Source organism: Schistocerca cancellata, chromosome 4 (assembly GCF_023864275.1).
Source record: "Schistocerca cancellata isolate TAMUIC-IGC-003103 chromosome 4, iqSchCanc2.1, whole genome shotgun sequence".
Taxonomy (NCBI): domain Eukaryota; kingdom Metazoa; phylum Arthropoda; class Insecta; order Orthoptera; family Acrididae; genus Schistocerca; species Schistocerca cancellata.
This window is the reverse complement of record NC_064629.1, coordinates 487,743,840-487,766,582: the sequence shown is the minus strand read 5'-3', so window position 1 is coordinate 487,766,582 and position 22,743 is coordinate 487,743,840. Positions and strand designations below refer to the sequence as shown.

Sequence of the window (22,743 nt, the reverse complement as noted above, 5' to 3'; positions counted from 1 at the left end):
ATCAGGATGGCCGGACGCGGGATTGATCCGTCGTCCTCCCGAATGCGAGTCCAGTGTCTAACCACTGCGCCACTTCGCTCGGTCAATTCCTAAGGGAATAATGTCAAATATAGCTAGGTACAGGCTTAACATGTGCAGCATGGTAGTTTAATATTCTGCTAGGCCCCACTTTTCAATGATTTAATTAATTCTTTAACATTTAGAGTATATGTAGAAGCTTCCTAAGGTCTAATAACTTTCTTTTATTTTCAGTATTTGGTGCGATGACATCTCATATGAAGACACGCCATCGTCGTCGCAGATGTGCAGGTGGACCTGTACGTATTGATCTACAAACTGGAGTAGTACACAGCCGTCTACGTTCGTGGGGAAGTGGAAGAGTTCGTGGTCCTGGGCGCCCTCGGGGAACATCGCGCGGCCCGGGGCGCCCACCGCTGGCACCTCGCGGCCCGGGGCGCCCACCGCTGGCACCTCGCGGCCCGGGGCGCCCAGCGCTGGCACCTCGCGGCCCGGGGCGCCCAGCGCTGGCACCTCGCGGCCCGGGGCGCCCACCGCTGGCACCTCGCGGCCCGGGGCGCCCACCGCTGGCACCGCGCGGCCCGGGGCGCCCACCGCTGGCACCGCGAGGGCCGGGCCGCCCACCGCTGACACCGCGCGGGCCGGGCCGCCCACCGCTGACACCGCGCGGGCCGGGCAGCCCACCGCTGGCACGTCGCGGGCCGGGCCGCCCACCGCTGACACCGCGCGGGCCGGGCAGCCCACTGCTGGCACGTCGCGGGCCGGGCCGCCCACCGCTGACACCGCGCGGGCCGGGCCGCCCACCGCTGACACCGCGCGGGCCGGGCAGCCCACCGCTGGCACGTCGCGGGCCGGGCCGCCCACCGCTGACACCGCGCGGGCCGGGCCGCCCACCGCTGACACCGCGCGGGCCGGGCAGCCCACCGCTGGCACGTCGCGGGCCGGGCCGCCCACCGCTGGCACGTCGCGGGCCGGGCCGCCCACCGCTGGCACGTCGCGGGCCGGGCCGCCCACCGCTGGCACGTCGCGGGCCGGGCCGCCCACCGCTGGCACGTCGCGGGCCGGGCCGCCCACCGCTGGCACGTCGCGGGCCGGGCCGCCCACCGCTGGCACGTCGCGGGCCGGGCCGCCCACCGCTGTCACGTCGCGGGCCGGGCCGCCCGCGAGGAGCAGTCCGTCGTCCCGGGCGCCCGCGAGGAACAGTCCGTCGTCCCGGGCGCCCGCGAGGAACAGTCCGTCGTCCCGGGCGCCCGCGAGGAACAGTCCGTCGTCCAGGCCGTCCGCGTAAAATAGACAATGACTGTTTAAACAATCTGTCGTATGCACATGGCAGTCTCCGTGGACCAGGTCATGTACGTGCTAGTGCTTGTGAAGTGACATGTGACACGGATGACGGTAATGTATGCCGATCAGGAGGTCCACGTGGACAGAGACTAAAACGCGGACGTGGAAGACCTCGGGGACCTGGTCGGCTGTCTGCACCGGGACATGAAAGTGAAAACGAAAACGTGCCACACCCAGGACGAAGACGTGGACCTGGAGTTCGACGTGGCGGTGGCGGGGGAGCAGAGGGAACGCCAGCTTCCATGAGACCAGGTAAGCTGCTACATTATCTTTAATCTGCAATACATACTATATACTTCCTCCTCTTGAATGATTTTTCAAACAAGTGTCCAGAGCCACTGGAACAGCGCGCAAGGATGGCAAGTGTGCGGAGGTGCCTTGAGTGCTGGCGCTTAAGTACTCAGCTTGAGAGCTGCTCCTGTAGCATTTCAATAAGCTGGCGAACCATTTGAATTCCACAGAGGGCCCTAAGCAATTTGTGTTTCACTGTGGTTGTACTCATGTTAAATGTTTGCACTTCATTTTCCATGGAGAGAACTAATGTTTTCTAATATTTAGGCATTTTCTGTCAATGTGCCACTGCAAATTTGTCATCTGGCTTAAAACTCCGTCTCTGTACATTACATGAACTATAAAGTCATCCATATAAATTTACTGCCCATTGTATGCTACTAGTTTATCGTTGAAGGATTCAGATGTTACTTTATGGCAATATGACAGTATACACGATGCTTTACAACAGAAATGTATCTTCTTGAGAAATATGTATAGCTTAAAAGTGGAGTATATACCTCTGTCCGAGGATGGAAAGTAGTCAGAGAAAATAATTTTATCATTTCACAAAATTGTGGCTGCTAGCAGTAGTATATGATATTCTTTATGATGTATTCCCTTGTATGCTTCTGTTTGTGAATCTAATTGACAGTCTAAAACTACGTGGGCATGGAGGAAAGTAACCCCTCTGATCGTTTTTTGTGAAAACTTGTAAAGGATTTTAAATAAAACAAACATTATTAACACTCTACATCTTTATTCTTCGTGCCCACATATTTGGGCCCATCAGCCGCTAGAAGGCTCCGAAATGTAGCGTCTAACATGGGGGTGTGTAACTTTCTTAACTATGTCGGTGCATGAGAAGCAGTGTACAATAATAGCGTTTCGATTTCGAAGATTTGCTTCACACATGGAGCACCCGCCCCTGCAAGACGACAATGCCAGACCACACAAGAGCGCAGCGACCTCTGCAACAATCAGATGACTTGGGTTGACTGTCATCGATCATGCTCTAAACTTGTCCCCATCCGATTTCCATCCCACTTTTACAGTGATGAAGCGGTGTTAAAGGAGGTGAGGTTGTGCAACACTCTGATGCGACGGTATGAACAAACTGGGCTCTCCTTGGTTGGTTGGTTGGTTGGTTGGTTGGTTGGTTGGTTGGTTGGTTGTTTTGGGGAAGGAGACCAGACAGCGTGGTCATCGGTCTCCTCGGATTAGGGAAGGATGGGGAAGGAATTCGGCCGTGCCCTTTCTGAGGAACCATCCCGGCATTTGCCTGGAGTGATTTAGGGAAATCACGGAAAACCTAAATCAGGATGGCCGGACGCGGGATTGAACCGTCGTCCTCCCGAATGCGAGTCCAGTGTCTAACCACTGCGCCACCTCGCTCGGTGGCTCTCCTTGGGAGAAATGTGGCCATCGCCAGGGTGACTATGTTGAGAAACAAATATGTAGATATGAAGAATAAAGATGCAGAATGTTAATAACGTCTGTTTTATTTAAAAGGTTATACGACCTTTCACGTAAAAATTTCGGAGGTATTACTTTTTAGCACGCCCACGTATGAAACCTTCTAACGAACGAAACAATGATTTGTCGAACTGGGGATCACTATAGACCTACACCTCTCAGTAACGAAACTTTGAATTGAGCTACTGAAACATGCTTCACGCCCCATCTCTCAGTTTCCATCCACCGGGAACTCCCTCCCACCATTTTAATAAATTTTGGTTGTGGATGTCTCACCAAGGTCTCATTAATCGTGATTTACTAGGAAGTTCCTGCGGAAATCACTCAGGCTTCCAGTAAGAACACTCTACGTTACCTCACGGAATTATGTGCAGTAGCGCTATATTCTATTAGTGCGTAGAACAACTGGACTATTATGGAAAGAAAGCAACAATATTTTTCACAGTACTTTTAATGTTAAACTCGCACTTGAGACTAGCGGTGTTCAAATACCGCTTCGAATTCGCATCCTTACACTGTTCTCGGTTTTTCTGAATGGTACATGGTTCTTTAACAGACTGGTCGTATATAAAGTACGCTAGCCTCAAAACACAATCAATATCTTCAATGCGCGATACCACTGGTAATAATGTCTATGAGAGCGCCACTAAAGCGTAGTTGTTAACTGCCAACAAGAGTAAATTAGAAGTGAATATCCGCGGATAGTGAAGCAGCTTATAGCACTTAAAAAAGGCAAGCCTTCCGGTCCAGATGCGTACCATTATATTTACAGGGTGACAATTATTGAACTATATGAAATAAAATCGTCATAACTTCTGAGCGGTTTGCGTTAGGACGTTCAAACTGCACGGTTGGCCACGGGGCATTATGGGAATTTGTATGGCGGTTTAGTGACGAAGACCATTTTCATTTGGATGAGTTCAGTAAGCATAATTGGCGCATTTGATGGACTGAGAATCCGCATTTCGCGATCGAGAAGTCTCTTCATCCTCAACGGTTGGCTGTATGGTGTGCAATGTCCAGTCACGGAATAATCGGTACGATATTGCTTCATGGCACGGTGACTGCCGAACGGTACGTTTGGGAAGATAATTTCATTCCCATTATCCTAAGTGACCCTGATTTCGACAAGATGTGGTTCATGCAAGATGGAGCTCACCCCATCGATGCAGGGTGTTTGATGACCTGGAGAAGCGCTTTGGGGACCGCATTCTGGCTCTGGGGTACCCAGAAGCCACCGGCATGGGCCTCGATTGGCCGCCTTATTCTCCAGATCTGAACACATGTAACTCCTTTTTGTGGGCTATATTAAAGAGAAGGTGTACATCAATAACGCTAAAAGCATTGCAAACTGAAAACAGCCATTCAGGAGGTCATAGATAGCATGGATGTTCAGACACTTCAGCGGGTCACGCTAAATTTCGCTGTTCCTCTGTGCCACATCATCACCAGTGTTCGTACACATATCGAACATGTCACAACCTAAATCTGATTATCTTTAGTGTAGTTTACATTTGGAATAAAGTGTGTACATGCCGTAGTTTGTAACTAATTTACGTTTTTTCATCAATAATTTGTCATCCTGTATCGTATACTCCTGCTCGCTAGACAAAAGATCCGTACCGAACGACTGAAAAGTTGGACAAGTCACACCAATATTCAAGAAAGCAAACAGCAGTAATATGCTGCGTTACAGACCCATACCACTAACGTCGATTTGCAGTGAGTTTGGGAACATATAGCGTGTTCGAACATAATGATTTCTCTAGAAGTTAATGGTCTATTGACACACAGCCAGTGCGGATTCAGAAAATATCGTTCTTGTGAAACGTAAGTAGCTCTTTATGCGCATGACGTAATGAGTTCCATCGACAGAGAATCTTGAATTGATTCCATATTTCTAAATTTCTCACAAGAGACTAGGAATCAGTTTGTGTGCCTATGCATCCGTGATTTCCTCTCAGAAAGGTCACAGTAAGTAGTAATCGACTGAAAGGAAGATCATCTAGTAAAATAGAACTGATATCCGACGTTGCCCAAGGAAGTGTTATAGCCCTCTGATATTCCTAAACTACATAAACGATTTAGGAGACAATCTGAGCAGGTCTCTTAAGTTGCTTGCAGATTATGCTGTCATTTACTGTCTAGTAAAGTCATCAGACGATCAAAAACAATAGACGCGATATTTTAATGGTGTGAAAAGTGGAAATAGTCTCTTAATAAGGAAAATTATGAGGTCACTCACACGAGTACAAAATAGGAACAAATGAAGTTGGAATGATCACAGAGATAATGTTGTGGGGAAGACAAACCAAAGATTACGTTTCATTGACAGGACACTTAGAAGATGCAACAGGTCAACTAAAGAGACTGCGTAGACTGTGCTTGTTCGTCCTCTGCTAGAGTACTGCTGTGCTGTATGGGATACTTACCGCATGGCATCAACGGATGACATCGAAAAAGCTCCGAGAAGAGCAGCTCGTTCGTGTTATCGAGAGAGGATGGAGATAGTGGCTCGGATACGATAAGCAAGTTGGGATGGCAATCATTAAAACAAAGAAGTTTTTATTAAAATACAGAAGTTTTTCGTTGCGGTGAGATCTTTTCTCTAAATTTTAATTACCAACTTTCTCCTCCTAATGTGAAAATATTTTACTGTCGCCAACTTACGTATGGAGAAATGATCATCATAAAATCAGAGAAATCAGCGCTCGTACAGAAAGTTTTAGGTATTCATTTTTTCCTACGTGCTTATAGAGAATAGAAAAATAGAAAAATACAATGTAGGCGGTTCGAAGAAACCTCTGCCAGACATTTAAGTTTTAATTGCAGAGAAGTCACGCGGATTTGGAAAGCTACAGACAGTTTCCTACTTTATCCTTGACCATCAACGATGGTGCTATTTCTTTTAAAAAATCAATTCTTCCTTTCTCATAATATTTACTTCGTCATGTTTTAATCAAACCGTTTATCTCGTAGGGCAAACTATAGTTAGAGCCATACTTCAAACTAATTTGAGCATGTGCACACGGTCCAGTTCGAACAAATTTTCAATTGAAACAGGAACTTCATTTCTGATAATTCGTTAGTGACACTGCTTAGATGGATTGCTATTAAGGTCATTAAAAGTATTGGTTATGAAAAGGAAAAAGAGCAATTGAACCTGCTTGTAAAATCTTGGGTAAAATTAAGGAGGCCGCATCATCGTGTTTAAATATTGCACTGATGTTCATCCGTAAGTGCATAACATATGCGATTCTAAGAAAGTTATAAGGAGATAGCAAAAAAAGTTAAAATGTGTGTGAAATCTTATGGGACTTAACTGCTAAGGTCATCAGTCGCTAAACTTACACACTACTTAACCTAAATTATCCTGAGGACATACACACACATCCATGCCCGAGGGAGGACTCGAACCTCCGCCGGGACTAGCAGCACAGTCCATGACTGCAGCGCCCCAGACCGCTCGGTTAATCCCGCGCGGCGGAGATAGCAACTCTGTGAGAACTTCGCATCTTGACTTCTACGGAACTAGACTTCAGGGTTAGCAAAGGAAAGCTCAGAAAAATATCGCGTCTGTCGGATTCTCTTAAGTATATTTTCTTCAAGCAAGAAATACGAGACAGCATTTGTGAAATTTATAACGTAGGGGAGATGTGATAGCAGAACTAAAATTTTGAGTGAAGGTCGTGAGGCGTGCTTAGATAGATGATTTGGTGAGAAGACTGCCTGTGGAGCCGGGCGGACTGGACGCGCGGTTAGAGGCGCTATGTCACGAATTGCGCGACGCCTCCCGCCGGACGTTCGAATCCTCCTTCGGGCATGGGTGTGTGTGTTGTTCTTGCCGTAAGTTAGTTTAAGTGTAAGTCTAGGGACCGATGACCTCAGCAGTTTGGTCCGTTAGGAATGCACACACTGCATGCGAAAGGCAGCGTTCCAGTTTCGACTCCTGCCCTGCACACAGTTTTAAGCTGTCAAGAAGTTTCATAGCAAAGCCATGTTTGTTAATGTTAAAATCATCCTGACTTTTGCCCTTGCAACAACTGAAAAGTCTTGTGCTTCTCCTCTTCAGGAGCTGAATGCTGCTCTCTAATACATAAAAAAAGTATTTTTTAAAACGTCCATTATTCTGAAAAATTTGTGTATGTACAATTTATTAATTTTTTAAATGTTCAGTTGTGTTCTTGGTCTAAATTTTCTTTCCATTTATTTTATCGATTATACTGGGTGCCCTATGAACAATGGTCAGTATTCAGGGACATGGCAGGACTGGTCGTTGTAGTAAACATGGGCTCTAAAATGCGTACCTTAAGACCTACGAGCACTTCATCTTCGATACTGTAAAACAAATCGCTTTTACTAGAAGCTCTTTGCTTTCCATATTTTGGGAGGGGGTAGTGTGGGCCAAACAAAGAAAAAAATATTCGTGTAAACATGGCTCAAAAATTATACCGGAAGAGCTATGAAAACTTGCCCTGCAGAAGAGATGTATTTCACAGTATCGAAGATGAAACAGTGCTCATAACTCTTAATATACGAACTTTAGTGCCCATATTTACTGGACATATTTTCCTTCTTGCGGTCCATACCTCGCAGAATATGGAAAGCAAGGAGCTTGCAGTAGAAGAGACTTGTTTCACAATATTTAAGATTAAGAAGTGCTTCTGGTTCCTTAGACATGCATTTTAGAGCCCATGTTTGCTACACATTATTGCTTCGAATGTCCGTTCCTGTAATACTCCTGAATATTGACGAATCCTCCTGGGACAATCTGTATTACGACTATACCCGTTATTGGCATCTACAGTCTTTACTGCATCGGTTCTGTTTTGGATGCAATTAAGACTGGTTTGTTCCGTTAGCCATGTCGCTGCGGCAGATTGGCAGCACATAATGTCGTTGGCGCTGTTGGGAGTTTGACCTTCGCGGCCGTTCAGATGTGATAGTGCCATACATTATTGTTTAACTTAGTGCTTTAGCCAATACTACTTCAATCCGTCAACATGTAACCTTTATAAAGCGAAACTACCTCCTGTGCCGTGCAAGATGCTTCAATGATGGCAGTGTTGGGTTTCTGTATGTCTCACGTGAAAAAGTCACTAATGGTTCGAAACTAGAAAGAAAGAAATACGTTATTGTGTGCCTACAGCTATTTGCATCTGCTGTTGATATATTAATGGGCCATGAAGTTCATATACGTCCACAATGTATGTATTTTTAAATCGCCTGCTGTTTTGAAGCGACGTGCTGAAGTTTACAAAGAAATGGCCCTCTCAGAAAACATCATGTAATTTTTTTCTGCATCAAACAGTGTAAAATTGCGAGAAAATTGGGATAAATTAAGTAAAACGTGTTTATCCACTCAAATATGACTAAATCCCGCACAATAATATTGATCGAGGTTATGCGAACTCCACAAAGTAACACAATAACCCGTCGATTCTTAAGCCGCTACCGAACAGCCAAATGCGCGACTCGACGAACGCTGCGCGTACGTGCTGGGTGCGAGCGACGCGCGGACAAGTGCCGACCCTCTGCTTTTACGCCCGTAAATGTTTCGTCACTCGACGGCGCAGTCAACGCTGTCACTAGTTCAAAATGAGTTATGATTATTATTATGCGACGTGAAAAGACACGTGCCCAAGGCGTAGAAGTGCTGCCAGGAAGAAGTGACAAAGTTATGGAACGCAGCGAAACAGAGGTTCCAGAAAAAGGAAGACTTGACGCTGCACGTTCTGCATGAGATGGAACGGCTCTTCAGCGAAGCGGCGAAGTGAAAGAACCAGACTACTCTTTTCTTTCTATTTGACGCACAAGACGTCTCGAGCTCGCAATTCGGAGGAGGAATATTAAAGCACGTTTTGTACGGGTTTTCACCATCGACTGCTCTGCTATGTAAACAGATTTACACAAAATGCACTGCCCTCAAAAAACGTCATTTAAGGGTCCAGTCCAACCATACAATTCTGGATTCTGATCCCTTTCTTTTCGGTTCTTTTGATTTCTGTGTAGTGGTTTCGTTGAGCTTTTGCCCCCCCCCCCCGCCCCCCCTCTCCCGTTTTATTTTTTTCCGGGGTTCCACAGTGATTTCGAAAAGAATGCTGCAGTACATGCGGAATCTACTCTTCATCTGTCGCAAGAGCTGCAGAGCTACGGCGTGCTGTCCACAGTGCATCAGCTGCGCCACAGCGCAAAGTGCGACCCGTCACGGATTCTCACACGTCATTGTATTGAGTTTCTGTGTGCAAACGACAGTGTAGAGTGTCTAAATCAGAGAGAGGTCGACGGAGCAGATGGTTTTATTGAAAATCGCATGGGCATGTTGATCCCAGTAGCACTCTTGAGACCGTACGTGAGTCCCCGTGGACAGAATGAATATTCTTTTACGAACTTAGTAGTTACTTTTTATTTCAGTGTTTTATCCTCCGATTTCCTCACTATGATTCTAGACTACGTTCAGTCTTAAATACTAGTCTTAAATAAAGATAATTAAGGAAATTAAGGTTTTTAATAAATTTATCGCAGCCAAACACAGATTAACATATTTACACTATAAATACGCTTTCTGAAAAATCTCAGGTGAGAGTGGGGGGAGGGGCTGGAGCCAAATCTCACATCTCACCAAGGGGGGAGGGTGTCGAAAAAATGCCAAAATCGCCTAAAGTAATTAATGGGCGCCCGATAATCTTCTCATGATATTTCAGTCAACATCTTTCTCCTCCGAGTAAAAAAATATTGTTGGTGCCTTCCTTCATAGAGAGAAATGATCGTCATAATAAGAGAAATCAGAGCTCGCACGGAAAGATTTGTTAGTTTTTTCCGCGCACCTTTCGAGAGTTGAACGGTAGAGAAAAGGCTTGAAGGTGGGTCGATGAACCCTCTGCCAGGTACTTAATTGTGAATCGCGAGATAATCATGCAGATGTAGACGCAGACTATATTGCGATTTTCCTCTAAAATACATTGATACGCTCTTTGATATTGATAGAACGATTCCTCTAAAATACGAGGGTTCGAAATTTATTAGTGTAAGGCTGGTCGGTCGGGCACTATCTTGCTAAAATCTAAGCCCAGGATGGCTTGCCATGAAAAGCACTGAATATTGTCAAAGCAAAGAGCTGCTGCTATGAAAAGAAATGGCACCCCAGACCGTCACTCCTGGCTGTCAGGCCACATGGCGGGCGACAATTGGGCTGGTATCCCACCGCTGTCTCCAGACGTGCCTTCGGCCTGTAATCTCATTGACTGTAGTATAATTATCGTTCGTGATTAGTCCCGCTTCGAACTGAGCCGCCTATGATCAGCGAGGAGGTGTCTGGAGACGCTCCCGATGGCAGTGGGATACCAAACTGACTGACGCTCGCCTTACGTCCGGACAGCCACGAGTCTTGGGTGCCATTTCTTTTCGTAGCAGGACCTCTTTGGTTGTCATACACAGCACCCTTGCAGCATAGCGATACATCAGTGATATTCTGCGCCCTGTTTTCTTGCCCAGCATGGCAAACCATCCTGGGCTGACATTTCATCAAGATAATGCCCGTCCGCACTCGGTGAGAGTTTTCGTGCTTGTCGAAACATATCTTGACCAGCAAGGTCGCCGGATCTCTCCCCAACTGAGAACGCTTGGAGCATTATAGGCAGGACTCTCCAACCAGCTCGGGATTTTGACGATCTAACATGCCAATTGGACAGAATGTGGCACGTTATCTCTCAGGAGTACATCCAACAACTCAATCAATCACTGCGAAACCGAATAATTGCTTCCATAAGGGCCAGACGTGGGCCAACATGTTATTGACTTGCTCAATCTGTGAAGCTCTTTCTCTTGAATAAATCATCCATGTTTTCTGAAATTGTAGCCATTTCAATGTATGTTCACATAATCACATCTACCCATTTCCGTGTAAATTGGATGATCCGTTCGTGGTGCGTCTTTATTTGTATTATAGTATACATTAATGACCTCGTGGACAATATTAATGGTAATCTCAGACTTTTCGCAGATGATACAGTTATGTTATGAAGTATAGTCTGAAAGAAACTGCAAAAATATTCAGTCAGATCGTGACAGGATTTTAAGGTGGTGGGTGGTGAAAAGATTGTTAGCTTTAAATGTTCAGAAATATAAAATAGTGCTCTCCTAAAAACGAAAAAAATAGTAACCTATGACAAAATATCATTGAGTAACAACTGGAATCTGTAAACTCATACAAATACTTGGGTGTAACATTTTGTAGGGATATTAAATGGAATGATCACATAGCCCCCCCTACCATAAGAATCGTGAGGATAGTCTCAGAATAGTAACAGCACATGCAGAGGCATTTAAACAATTATTCTGCTTGCGCTCCATACATGGATAAAGTGGGAAAAAGCCCTGATAGCTCGTACAATGGCACGTCTCTTTCCCCATACACTTTACAGTGGTTTGCAGAGTAAGGATATAGATGTAAATTTTTGAAAATGGTACTTTTGTTTTGGGTAAAAAGCGTTTATGTTAATGATCAGCGACAAATCAAATGGTAAACATTACATTCACTAGAATCGTCTAGGAATGGAGAGTTCGCATTAAGAGTTTCGGATTGGGAGACAATACAGAACCTGTAATGTTGGGAACAGTCACACTGCACAGTTCTATCCTGAAAAGGTATTATGAGGGGTGGGCTAGCTTGATGATATTCTCGCAGAAGAAGCTGAGAAGCGCATTCACCGCGATGTAGTGGTTATGATACTAGACTATTGCATGGAGGGTCGTGAGTTTAGAACTAATCTTAATTGTAAAATTTTAATTTCTATATGCGGTTCGAGTACATTCTAGAAGTATATACGAATGTCCCCACGACGCCTCGTTCGACCACAGGCCGCCCGCCGCGAGCATTCGCTCTCAGGAGAACTATGCCCGTGCGCGGTGGGCACGAACGAGGATGAGCGAACATACTGCCCAATTTACAAACTACTATTCCCGACGTAACCCAGGCAGCCAGCCTCAGAATGATACTTAACATCCAACCGTGTAACAGCCTGAAACATATGTTACAAGTTCCATTGAAACAACATTTACCAGCTAAATTCATTTTACCTAAAATGAAGTCTATGAACTAAAAAAATTAAAATAAACTTATCACAATAAAATGGGGGCCGATGACAAAACGTGTACTCATTCGTTTACTGTACAATGTATGACTACTGCCTTATTTCGTGTTGTATTAAAGATTTACTCTATTCACAGACTGAATGCGAAGAGAATGATTGCCTCTGTATAAACTGTTAATAGGCAAATTTTATCATCGAGATCGCAAGACAGCTGTCCGTTAATCGTTAGTAGTTTCTGGCTTTCGTCGTCGTTCTTAGTGTCCACTAGCAACTATTCAAATGGTTCAAATGGCTCTGAGCGCTATGGGACTTAACATCTTAGGTCATCAGTCCCCTAGACTTAGAACTACTTAAACCTAACTAACCTAAGGACATTACACACATCCATGCCCGAGGCAGGATTCGAACCTGCGACCGTAGCGGTCGCGCGGTTCCAGACTGAAGCGCCTATAACCGCGTGGCCACAGCGGCCGGCAGCAACTATTCCACAGCAGGCTGATACTCTAGTGCATGCGGCCCAAAGGAACTATCAATGCGGTGCAAGAAGCGAGCATCTATCACACTGTCGCCACAAAAAGTATGGGAAACTGAATATTTTTAATTTGAAACTCCCCATATGATGCTATTCTCTTCCCTCATTCTTACCTGTAAGATTGCGCTTTGCTGGTTACCTTTTGTGGAGTACAAGTTTTTTTTTTTTAAAAACCTTGTTACTGTTTTGTCCTAGAAATGTCGTACTTGCTCTAATTATTCCGACAGATACGTTTTTTGAGGAGGTTGGTCTAATATTCACTTGAACATGAACCTTAATTCCTGTCTGGAATACTGTTCCTGTCATCCTAAACGAAGCTGCTCCGGTTGAATCATTAGCTTTGCGCAAAATAGCCACTATATAGTTTCCAGTCCACTAATTAACGACAACACTAGCCGCTTTGGTACTTCCGTTCGTTGCAGTTAAAAATATTGATTTAATTCTCCTGATCTAACATTTACTCTAACCGAACATGTTGTTGAGGGAGTCAGTTGTTTTCCGCTATCAGAATCTGGTGATCATATTTAGCACCCGCGCTAGAATACATTCCAGCAAGAGCGTAAAAAGAAAGCGGCTTTTGTGCGCTGCTATGACGATGTCCAGACGCCTGTGTTGTCAGGTCGCTTCGCCACCTTGCAGTCTCCCTCGCTGCCACCTTCCAAGCGGCAGATAACCCCACTCAGCATTCCACAGACCTCAGGCGCATTATCTCAAGTTTACGCGAGCGTAGTTTATTCTCAGTCAGATGTATTGTAGATAACATTACGACAGGAATGAGTTCGTTTATAAATAACTTTTCTGCTAACTGTAACGATTTTTTTACTAATATTTTACACAAAGAGCATCAGGAAATGATTCCCATTTTTGGTGCATTTTTCTCTGTGTACTGCTTCATTTTTATGTAATGTTTTTGAGGTGTGAGGTCTGCTTTGTTCTGTTGACTTTACTGCAATATTTAAAAACTCAAAATGTTCAGTTAGTTAACGAACTTTATATGTAGTTAGTAACAAAGTTTGGAAGAACTTGTACTTACAGTTTTCCTATGGTCCATTTGTGCAGAATCTTACGCATGTTAAACATCATACACAGTATACATCGAGAATAATTTAAATAAAAAAGTTACAAATATGTTTTTAGATACAGTCGACAGAGATAATGCTCAGGGTCTTCCACAGAGTATGTACAGATGGTATTTATCTCAATAATCTGGACCATAATTTGTTTATATCACTTTTACAATGGTGCTTATTTCTATATGTTACTATTTTTATTTAAGAATACTGACGGAGCATCGGAACAAATTCAGTCATTCACTTTCAAGCTTTTTGTTTAATATTTTATATTCATATACTCTGTAATGTGAATATACCTCCAGTTCTTCTAACAAATCCATTTTACGCCCTTTCTTTAGTCGGAATACTTTGACATTTTGCTCTAATTTTCCAAATGGGTGTCCTGTATTATGTATATGTGTGGCTATTGTTGATGATGTGTGTCTGTTGTGTGTGTAGGACTTGATGTGCTCTGTGTACCTGGTGTTGAAATTTCGGATTGTTTGTCCTTGGTAGAGTATGGAGCATTCCTGGCATGTTATTTTGCATATTCCAGAGTCTGAGTATGGTCATAATTACACTTTATATTATGTATTAGTTTTTGTTGTAGTTTATTAAGGGTAGAAAATCCAGTTTTTACTTTGTGGTTTTCGAAAATATTTGCAATCTTCTGTGATACATTGCCAATCTATTGGATATTAGATATAGATTTGTTGTTGCCTTTTTCTTCTGTGGTGCAGTTTGTGTCTGAGTCTTTCTTCACTTTGTCAAGGACTGTGTCAATCAACGAAGCAGTACAATTATTGGCAACTGCAGTCTGTTTCACTATGTTTATCTTTGTGCATGTTTATTTTTGTGCATGTTTATTTGGTTCATATAAAGATCTATAGCCAACAAAAATTGCGCGTTTTTTATATATTGCAGTAAAGTCAACAGAAGAAAGCAGAGCCTCACACCTCAAAAATATTACGTAAAAATTGCATAGTACACAGAGAAAAATACACTTGAAAATGGAAATCATTTCCCGAAACGCGTCGTGTAAAATATAAATAAAAGAAAATCGTGAATCGTAGTAAAATGTGATTTATAAACAAACCCATTGTTTTTATAGCTGCAGTCTTTTACGAACCATTTGTAATGGATCAAATCAGATTAGGACAGGAGAGTTAGCATAATTAAGCGATCATTGACGACGTTAAGTTAAACTCTAAACTTCCTCTCCTCCTTAATTACTTAACAGCTTACGAGGGCAAGGTGAGAACTTAATGGGCTGGGAGTTAGTTACTTAATTCATAAGTACACTTAGTATACGAAGTAGTTCCCTTTTAAAGCCAATCAAATTTGTCGAATGTTTTCCAACCTTTGTAAAATACACTCCTACATGTTGCAAATGCAGAATACATACGCCTCGTGCCATACGGAATTTCGAAGTCAAATATCGATTACTACAGTTCTGTAATTTCAGACTATTAGTGGTTTAGAAAATTTTTAAGACTTTCGTGGCCACTTGTTGATAAACTACGGGTCGACGTTTGATTGATGATTTTTATGACGTTTCGTCATCACAAGTGGCTTTTCCATTGTTTCCGGTGCTGTTTTCCTCTTGCTACTTGCAACGGTCGTTCGCTGCAGCCCGGGAATCCAGGATTCGTTCACGTTGAGGCTTTCACCTTTCTTGTTAAAGCTATTCTCATGTTCGTGTATTTCTACAGCTTCTCTGAACAAGAGAGTGTGATAACTCTTCTCTACACCCAGAACTTCCGTGTCGGAGAATTTTAATATGTGGTCGGCCTCACACAGCGTGTGCTTTGCCACGGCCGATTTCTTCACCTGCCCCAACCTGCAATGCTTCTTATGTTCTGTGATTCTGGTGTCGATTGATCGTCCACTCATTCCAATATAGACTTTTCCGCGTTTGTATGGTATGCGATATTTTCCGACATTGCAAGTTGGTCCCTTTTCTCCTTTGTCGACCTGAGACAGTCTCGATCTTATTTGTCAGTTTATAAAATAGTCTTTGCGCCGTGTTTGCGCGATATACGGCCGATTCTGTCCGTCACTCTGGAAATGTATAGCAGAAGGGCCTTACCCAACATTTTTTTTCCCGATCTGTCGCTTCGCCTTATGTTTGACCCTTTTACACTTCTAACATAACTGATGGAGTTCCCATTGCTCCTCAAACGCTTTCCAGGTGTTGTCAAAAAAAAAGTTCCCAATGTTTTCACTGTCCAGTCTCGCCATGTTCCCAAGTGATGATGAAATGATGACAATACAAACACCCAGTCCCTGGAGGACAAACCCCCCAGCTCCGGCCGGGAGTCCAACCCAAGACTCCCATGATCCTGAGGTAGCAACGCTAACCACTAGACCACGGGCTGGGGCGGTCGATTTGAGCGGGCGTGGACACAACTCGGTTATTAAGAGGTAGACTGGGGGTGTGAATCACTGTTGGCTTGCTGCGGTGGTTGCGCTGCAGAAATGGCGTCATCGTAGTGCTGGGAGGCGTACGTCAAGGAAGGAAATTGTTCAAATGGTTCAAATGGCTCTGAGCACTATGGGACTTAACAGCTGTGGTCATCAGTCCCCTAGAACTGAGAACTACTTAAACCTAACTAACCTAAGGACATCACACACATCCATGCCCGAGGCAGGATTCGAACCTGCGACCGTAGCAGTCACACGGTTCCGGACTGCGCGCCTAGAACCGCGAGACCACCGCGGCCGGCGAAGGAAATTGTTACGTGCAGTCGAGTGCGTTATTCCCAAGTGAGTGAATCATCACTGACAGGCTGCGGTGCGTGCGTTGCAGAGACGGCGTTATCGCAGTGTAGGGCGGCGGATGTCACGCAAGGAAACTGTAATATGCTGTCAAGTTCTGGACGCTGTTGTCTAGACCCCCTAGTCCTTTCTTAATTGTGCAGGCCATCTGTTTTGTAAAAACGGCTGTGAGATGTGCACGCCCGCGCGCGCGCGCGCGCGTACACACATACACACACACACACACACACACACACACACACACACACACACACACACACACTCTGTACAAGAAGAATTCAAAAATATTAATATTCTTTTATAAAGGAAAGATTTTTATTATATTCACGTAGCTGTTACAACTAGATAAAAACTCAAAATAGCGTGGTCACTGTTAAAAATGACCCAAAGGGATTTTTGGCATTCTTTGTCAACGACGAGAGAAACAATATCTGTATTAAAATAAATTTAATTCTAGCACTATCTACGTTCAGTCTATTCTTGTACCTATTTCTCAGAAAAAGTAAATTTGAAAAGGTCTGTTCATAATAAATACTTTGTTGAAAAGCACATGAAGTCGGTACTAATTCAGCAATATCTCCATGAGGACTGAGAGAACTGGTGTAGTGGCTAACACTCTCAACTCAAATTCGAGAGACCTAGGCTAGCTTCTTGGGTCGAGCATCCAGATGTCTGTTTCCTGCGGTCACCGAGGTCACACCATGTAAATGCCAAGATGGTTCCTTAAAAGGGCCATGGTCGCTTCCTTCCTCTCATGTAGTAATAAACCCGAGCAAAGCTCAGTCTTTCATAATCTTTGCCGCGGACGGGAAAAATAAGACACTTGGTGTCCTTCCTTCTTCTTGCGTCAGGATATTAAATGAGCAAATCAAGTGAGTCGTTCTTGCGAGCAGTTGTGTACGAGAAGCTACCAACTCGACAAATTACGATCGGATTGTGGCATGTTATGTATACGTTTAGGCCATGAGCAGCCAGCCGAGGCCTCGCACGGGCCATTTAGTGCAGTCTGTAGGGCTGAACACTTCAAGCCGCCTGGTGGCACACTATACCAGAAATTTACAACATAAAACGAAAATACTGCCAGTACGTCTTCGCAGCTACTTTTATTATTCTTTCTGTGTGTTAAAAACTAGGTACGTGGCGACGTGACAGAATGGACCATTCCCTTGTGAGTGGCATAGGATAGCGATAGGGCATTTGAATTCTTATTTCATTCTGTATTAGCTGACCTTGACACATGAGGGTCGCGAAACATCGATTGGGAACCGATGGTCTAAGGCTCGTCGTTCAGCATCTGCAGGGGTCAACGGCAGTGTCATTCTTCTCACTGTCCGTCAGGCTCTGTGCAAGGCGTGTATTCTTAAGCAAGCCCAGAGCATCCACAAAGCTCGTCCTGCGATGGGTGTAGAGCGCCCTCGTGTCAATTTTCCCTGTGCCGCGCTACTGCCAGCTGGCACATCTTCTCAGTGCACGCCGGGGTGGGGCGGGCTGGGACAGCGACAAGAGGAAAATTCACTTCTCCGATTTTCACGTTATAAAACGTTTTGGCCGTATATGAGACTACGCCGCGTTGTATTATGAAGTTATTTGTTCCTTAAAAGGCTTGCATTCCTTGTGAAAAAAGAAAATGTCAACTCTTCCTACGGCGTGATTTTTTAGTTCTGTACTATTTCTTAGTCGATTTTGCAAAAATTTTGCGTTTAAAAAATGTAATTTTTGTAGATGTGGTAGTGTAGCATCTTTGCTTCCTAGTTAACCATTTACCTTTCCATAACTGGTAACAGTCTTTGTGAAATCACGCCGTTTCCCAACCTCGTGCACTTAATTACAAATCTTGTAGTGAATAGGTTTGATAGAGGGTAGCTTACTGTTAGACACGTTTTAGGCTACACGTTGTTCCAAATGAAATGTAGCGAAAAGTACAGAAAAGTTTTTGAAACAGCAGTGCCGCTGATATTGGTCTTTTTATTTTTCACAAGTGAATGCGGATTATTAATGGCGCAAATGCTGCGATCGCCAGCCTACGGAGTCTGCACGAGTTTAGCGTAGTGTCAGACAATACAGGAAAGAAAAAATGAATTACTAGCGATCAGTACACGTCTAGTGTCCGTAATCCTGTTATTTTAATGATTCATGGCTATAAAAATCCAAATATATACAAATTTTAACCTCGGCGATGTCTGTCTGTACTGGACAACCATCTGCCTCGTTTTTACAGTTATAATTTTACATTATGAAAGGCAAACAGTTATTTGTTGTCCACACCCTACAAATTAGGTGTATATGCATTTCGTATTTGGATCTAGAAGAATAAATTAATGTATGACGAGACTTTTGTGTGGATGGAGTCTTGTAAAAGTTTGCTACATTGTGCTTAATTTCTTTCTAGTTGAAGATGAGCAACGTCAGATGTTAAAAAATAGAATTACATTTACAGATTTTCTATGACTAAACTTGACTAACACACTTCCGTAGTTCTGGGAAAGTGTAGTAACACAAGGTGTAAATAATTACATGTTTTAGATCGACCCCTATCTCCACTTCGAAAAAACTGTGCATAGCTGTTACAAATGGTATTTATTTTAGGGGATTAATGTGATGAAACCGAGGCTAAGTGGAACTGCGTTTATTGTTGTGATATTAAACACGGCTGAAATAAGTGTCTGTTCAAAATCGTCACTCATTTTCGTCGTTACTGGATCGTCTCCACAGCACATAACCAACAATACTGCCTGCGACAGGCCCGAAAAACCGCGCGCAATGAACGCCAGTCGTTAAACACGGCACTGCAAGAGTGACCTTGAAGCATCGCAACACAGCTCCTGTTTCCGGACGTACGGCACTGGTCGCAGCGCAAAACACGAACCAGCTTGTTGGTCATCGCCTGGCGAGGATCGTAGCCAGCAGTGGAGCGAGCAGCGAAGGTGCAGGCAAGACCACCTACTGTAGGTGGTCTTGGTGCAGGTTAGGCTTACTTCACAGCAACCCGACAGCGGACAAGCCGACATTCTTGCCGGTCCGACAAAAGAGCCGCGTGACAAGGGATGGGGCGGCGAGGCGCGGCGGCTCGAGCGCACAGTCAAATTCCTGAAGCTTCTAGTTCTCAAGATATTCTCTAGAAGCTCACGAGAAACGGCTAGGCGGTGCATGTTCCTGCACGCTTGTTGACGGCGATAACATGCGCCGGGGTCGTTATTTGAAGGGAATGCGGACACGAGACACACGCTCGCAGCGCGCTGTGCTCGTAACTCTTATGTCTCAGGTTTCATTCGAAGCAATTTGTAATTTAAATCAGTATGGATGCGTGAAAACGAAAGTCAAGCAGCTACAAATACTTAACAGAGGACGGAGATAACGTTTGTTAAAACATTTGTTTTAAATGCTCCGTAATGTTTCAAAAAATACAACGGGCATGATTAGACGTCTTACATTACACAGTTTATCGAGCAGTGGAACACCGACGTCCATGTGTAAGTAGACTCATTCTTCAAATAATGCGAGTAAGACAAATTACTCACGTACGTATGCTACCTATTCAAATCACAAAAAGAGAGAATTTCATAAAACACGTAAGGGAATGTCCGAAGCAGACCTCCAAAATCGGATTTTTAAATCAGAGTTCGATAACATACAGTATACCCCAAAATCAAAACCATCCAAGCTTTTGTACGGTACGATATGTAATTTTATTGGACTAAGAAATTGTTAAGGCATTGACTTGAAACTTCCTGGAAGATTAAAACTGTGTACCGGACCGAGACTCGAACTCGGGACCTTTGCCTTTCGCGGGCAAGTGCTCTACCAAATTTTTATTTTTAATCTCATTTTGTTCGCTTTCGTTAGTTGCATCTGCTCGGGGCGGACGTCGTAAGACAGCCGTTTAAGTTCGTTGTTGATCGATTAACTCATTTTTTTTATTACAGAGGGCTGATAACCCTCTGACCGAACACGCTGAGCTACCGTACCGGCATTGTGCTACCCAAGCACGACTCACGCCCGGTCCTCTCAGCTTTACCTCTGCCAGTACCTCGTCTCCTACCTTCCAAACTTTACAGAAGCTCTCCTGCGAACCTTGCAGAACTAGCACCCCTGAAAGAAATCTTATGTCGATAAGCGATAGATTAAGAAATGGAGGTGTGTTTATCTGTGCTGGGTTGCTTTTTTGGAATCAACTGCGTACTGGAAAGTGGGCTTATATGCCAAAACATAGGCCGTACAAAAATAATGAAGTTTCGTTCAGTTGATACAAAATGAAATGTTTCACCGAGAACCCACAGTTGACTCAATTAAAAGTTACAATCCTAATGGCTATGAAAAGAGGAAGTTGATTCGAAATTAAACGTTTAGTCTCCTAAGTCTTCGATAGTTAAGAATGGGCTGGTGAATGTATGGTGGTGTATCCACTGAAGGTTTTGACAGTCCTAGTCTCAGATGAACCCAAACGACTGTCAAGGTTGAGCCAAAAATTATCGCTGACATTTGCAAAGATACCGATGTCTCACAACAGTAGGCGAAGAACGGATTCATTGTGAGGCAGAGGCGTAGCAGGCGAACCAGTGGAGGATAAATGGTGAAAGAATTTCACGGTACGCAAACTGATTCTGCAGGAAACGTCATTGATACCGTTCTCTGGGATTCTCAAGGTGTGGTTCTTCCATATTGCCTCGACAAGTGTAGGACCGACACAAGGCAGTCTCACGCTTTACAAACGTTCAGGCTAGACTCATCACGGTGTATAGAAGAAAATTGCCATACATTAGTATAACGCGTACTCACACACCTTTCTCCTGCAAAACTACGGGACTCTCATACAGTGCTTCCATTCCCGCCGTGTTCACCGGATTTGGCTGAAACAGATTGCTTTTTGTTCACAAAAACAGTGTCCATTAAGCTTTCGTTTTTTAGTCATTCAGAACGTTCCTCGTTTTAATCACGTAGAGGCCTTTGCAGCGACTGTGTGGCATGTCGTCTGAATGCCCATATCTTCAACGTTTCCTTGTAGCCTGACATGAGCGTTCGTTCCAGGTTAATGGCTGGGGTCGAGTTTATGGTTGCGGTGTTGTATGGAGCGCTAAAGTTATTGCCCACATACCTCTCTCTGCTGCTGACGGTGGTTTCTTCTGCTCGTTTCTCACAGGAAAGGAATGTTCCAACGGAGGCACAGTGACCGTTTACGCTCAGAACTCTATCCCTTTGATCTTCTGTGGAATATAGGAGGAAAATAAAGGAATCGCCCATCGGCGTATAGTTTCTGAATGTGAGTGTTTAATTACGAGGACTATCTTCTTTTGTTCCACATACAAGAGCGAGGTGTTCAGCTAGATCTACACCAAGAACAGATTTTACTTCTCCATAGTTAATTTCTGACTCTTTTTTAACTGTTCTGCTTGGAAGTATTTTTCACCATTTGCTTACGTAATACGTAGTCAGTTTTGATAGTCACATTCAGCACGAAGGGAAGAAGATGGTGTTTTCACATAACTTACGGGAATTCAGCTAGGTAATATTTTCGGCGACCGCCGATATTTCGGCGGTCTCTGAAAATATTACCTGGTTGAATTCCCGTAAGTTGTTTGAAAATTATATACGCCAGGTGATACTCAGGTTTCAAGATCGTGTTTAATTACGTCACATTTGACGTTTTCCTTATATCTGGTTCAGCATTAACCATTTTTAAATGTTCTGTGCACAAAGGCCCTATACTAACAGAACCTAAAGCAAGTGATAGTACAGTAATTTCATAACCAAAAGATAGACAAAACAATACGTTGTAAGCCCCAGAAATTACCAGAAAATCTTGAAGACTATTGAGGACTTTATACGGAACACTTCACTGCTCTTGATACATTTCTTTTCCTTCTTCAGTTTGGGGAGGTTCCTGGGGCGATTATCATGAAAAGGAAGGAAGATCAGTGTTTAACGACTCGTCGACAGCGAGGTCGTTATAGACTGAGCACAAGCTCAGATTAGGGAAGGATGGGATATGACATAGGTCGTGGCTTTTCAAAGAAATCATCCCGGCACTAACTTTAAACGATTTAGAGAAATCAAGGAAAACCTAAATCAGGATGGCTGGACGTGGATTTGAGCCGCCGTCCTGGGGCACGGTAGTCCACTGGGCTACCTCGCTCGGCAGTTATTGCAAGAAAATTCATGCAGTCATAGTCGAAGGAAGAGTAAA

At 44.1% G+C, this 22,743-nt stretch overlaps 2 protein-coding genes across 2 annotated transcripts in view; one reads left to right on the top strand and one right to left on the bottom strand.

Moving 5' to 3' along the window:
- Positions 1-228: 228 nt before the first annotated feature.
- On the bottom strand, positions 229-1,508 carry LOC126184274 (elastin-like). Its single transcript, XM_049926648.1, has 2 exons — positions 1,501-1,508; positions 229-1,318 (listed from the first exon to the last, which is right to left on the bottom strand). The coding sequence occupies exons 1-2, from the start codon at positions 1,506-1,508 to the stop codon at positions 229-231; spliced, it is 1,098 nt and encodes a 365-aa protein (XP_049782605.1).
- Positions 1,428-22,743, top strand: part of LOC126184786 (protein PFC0760c-like) — a 298,617-nt gene continuing 277,301 nt past the window's right edge. The window contains exon 1 of the mRNA XM_049927357.1: positions 1,428-1,614. Coding sequence (XP_049783314.1) covers positions 1,605-1,614 — 10 coding nt within the window. The 5' untranslated portion in view covers positions 1,428-1,604. The remainder of the gene's footprint in view (positions 1,615-22,743) is intronic.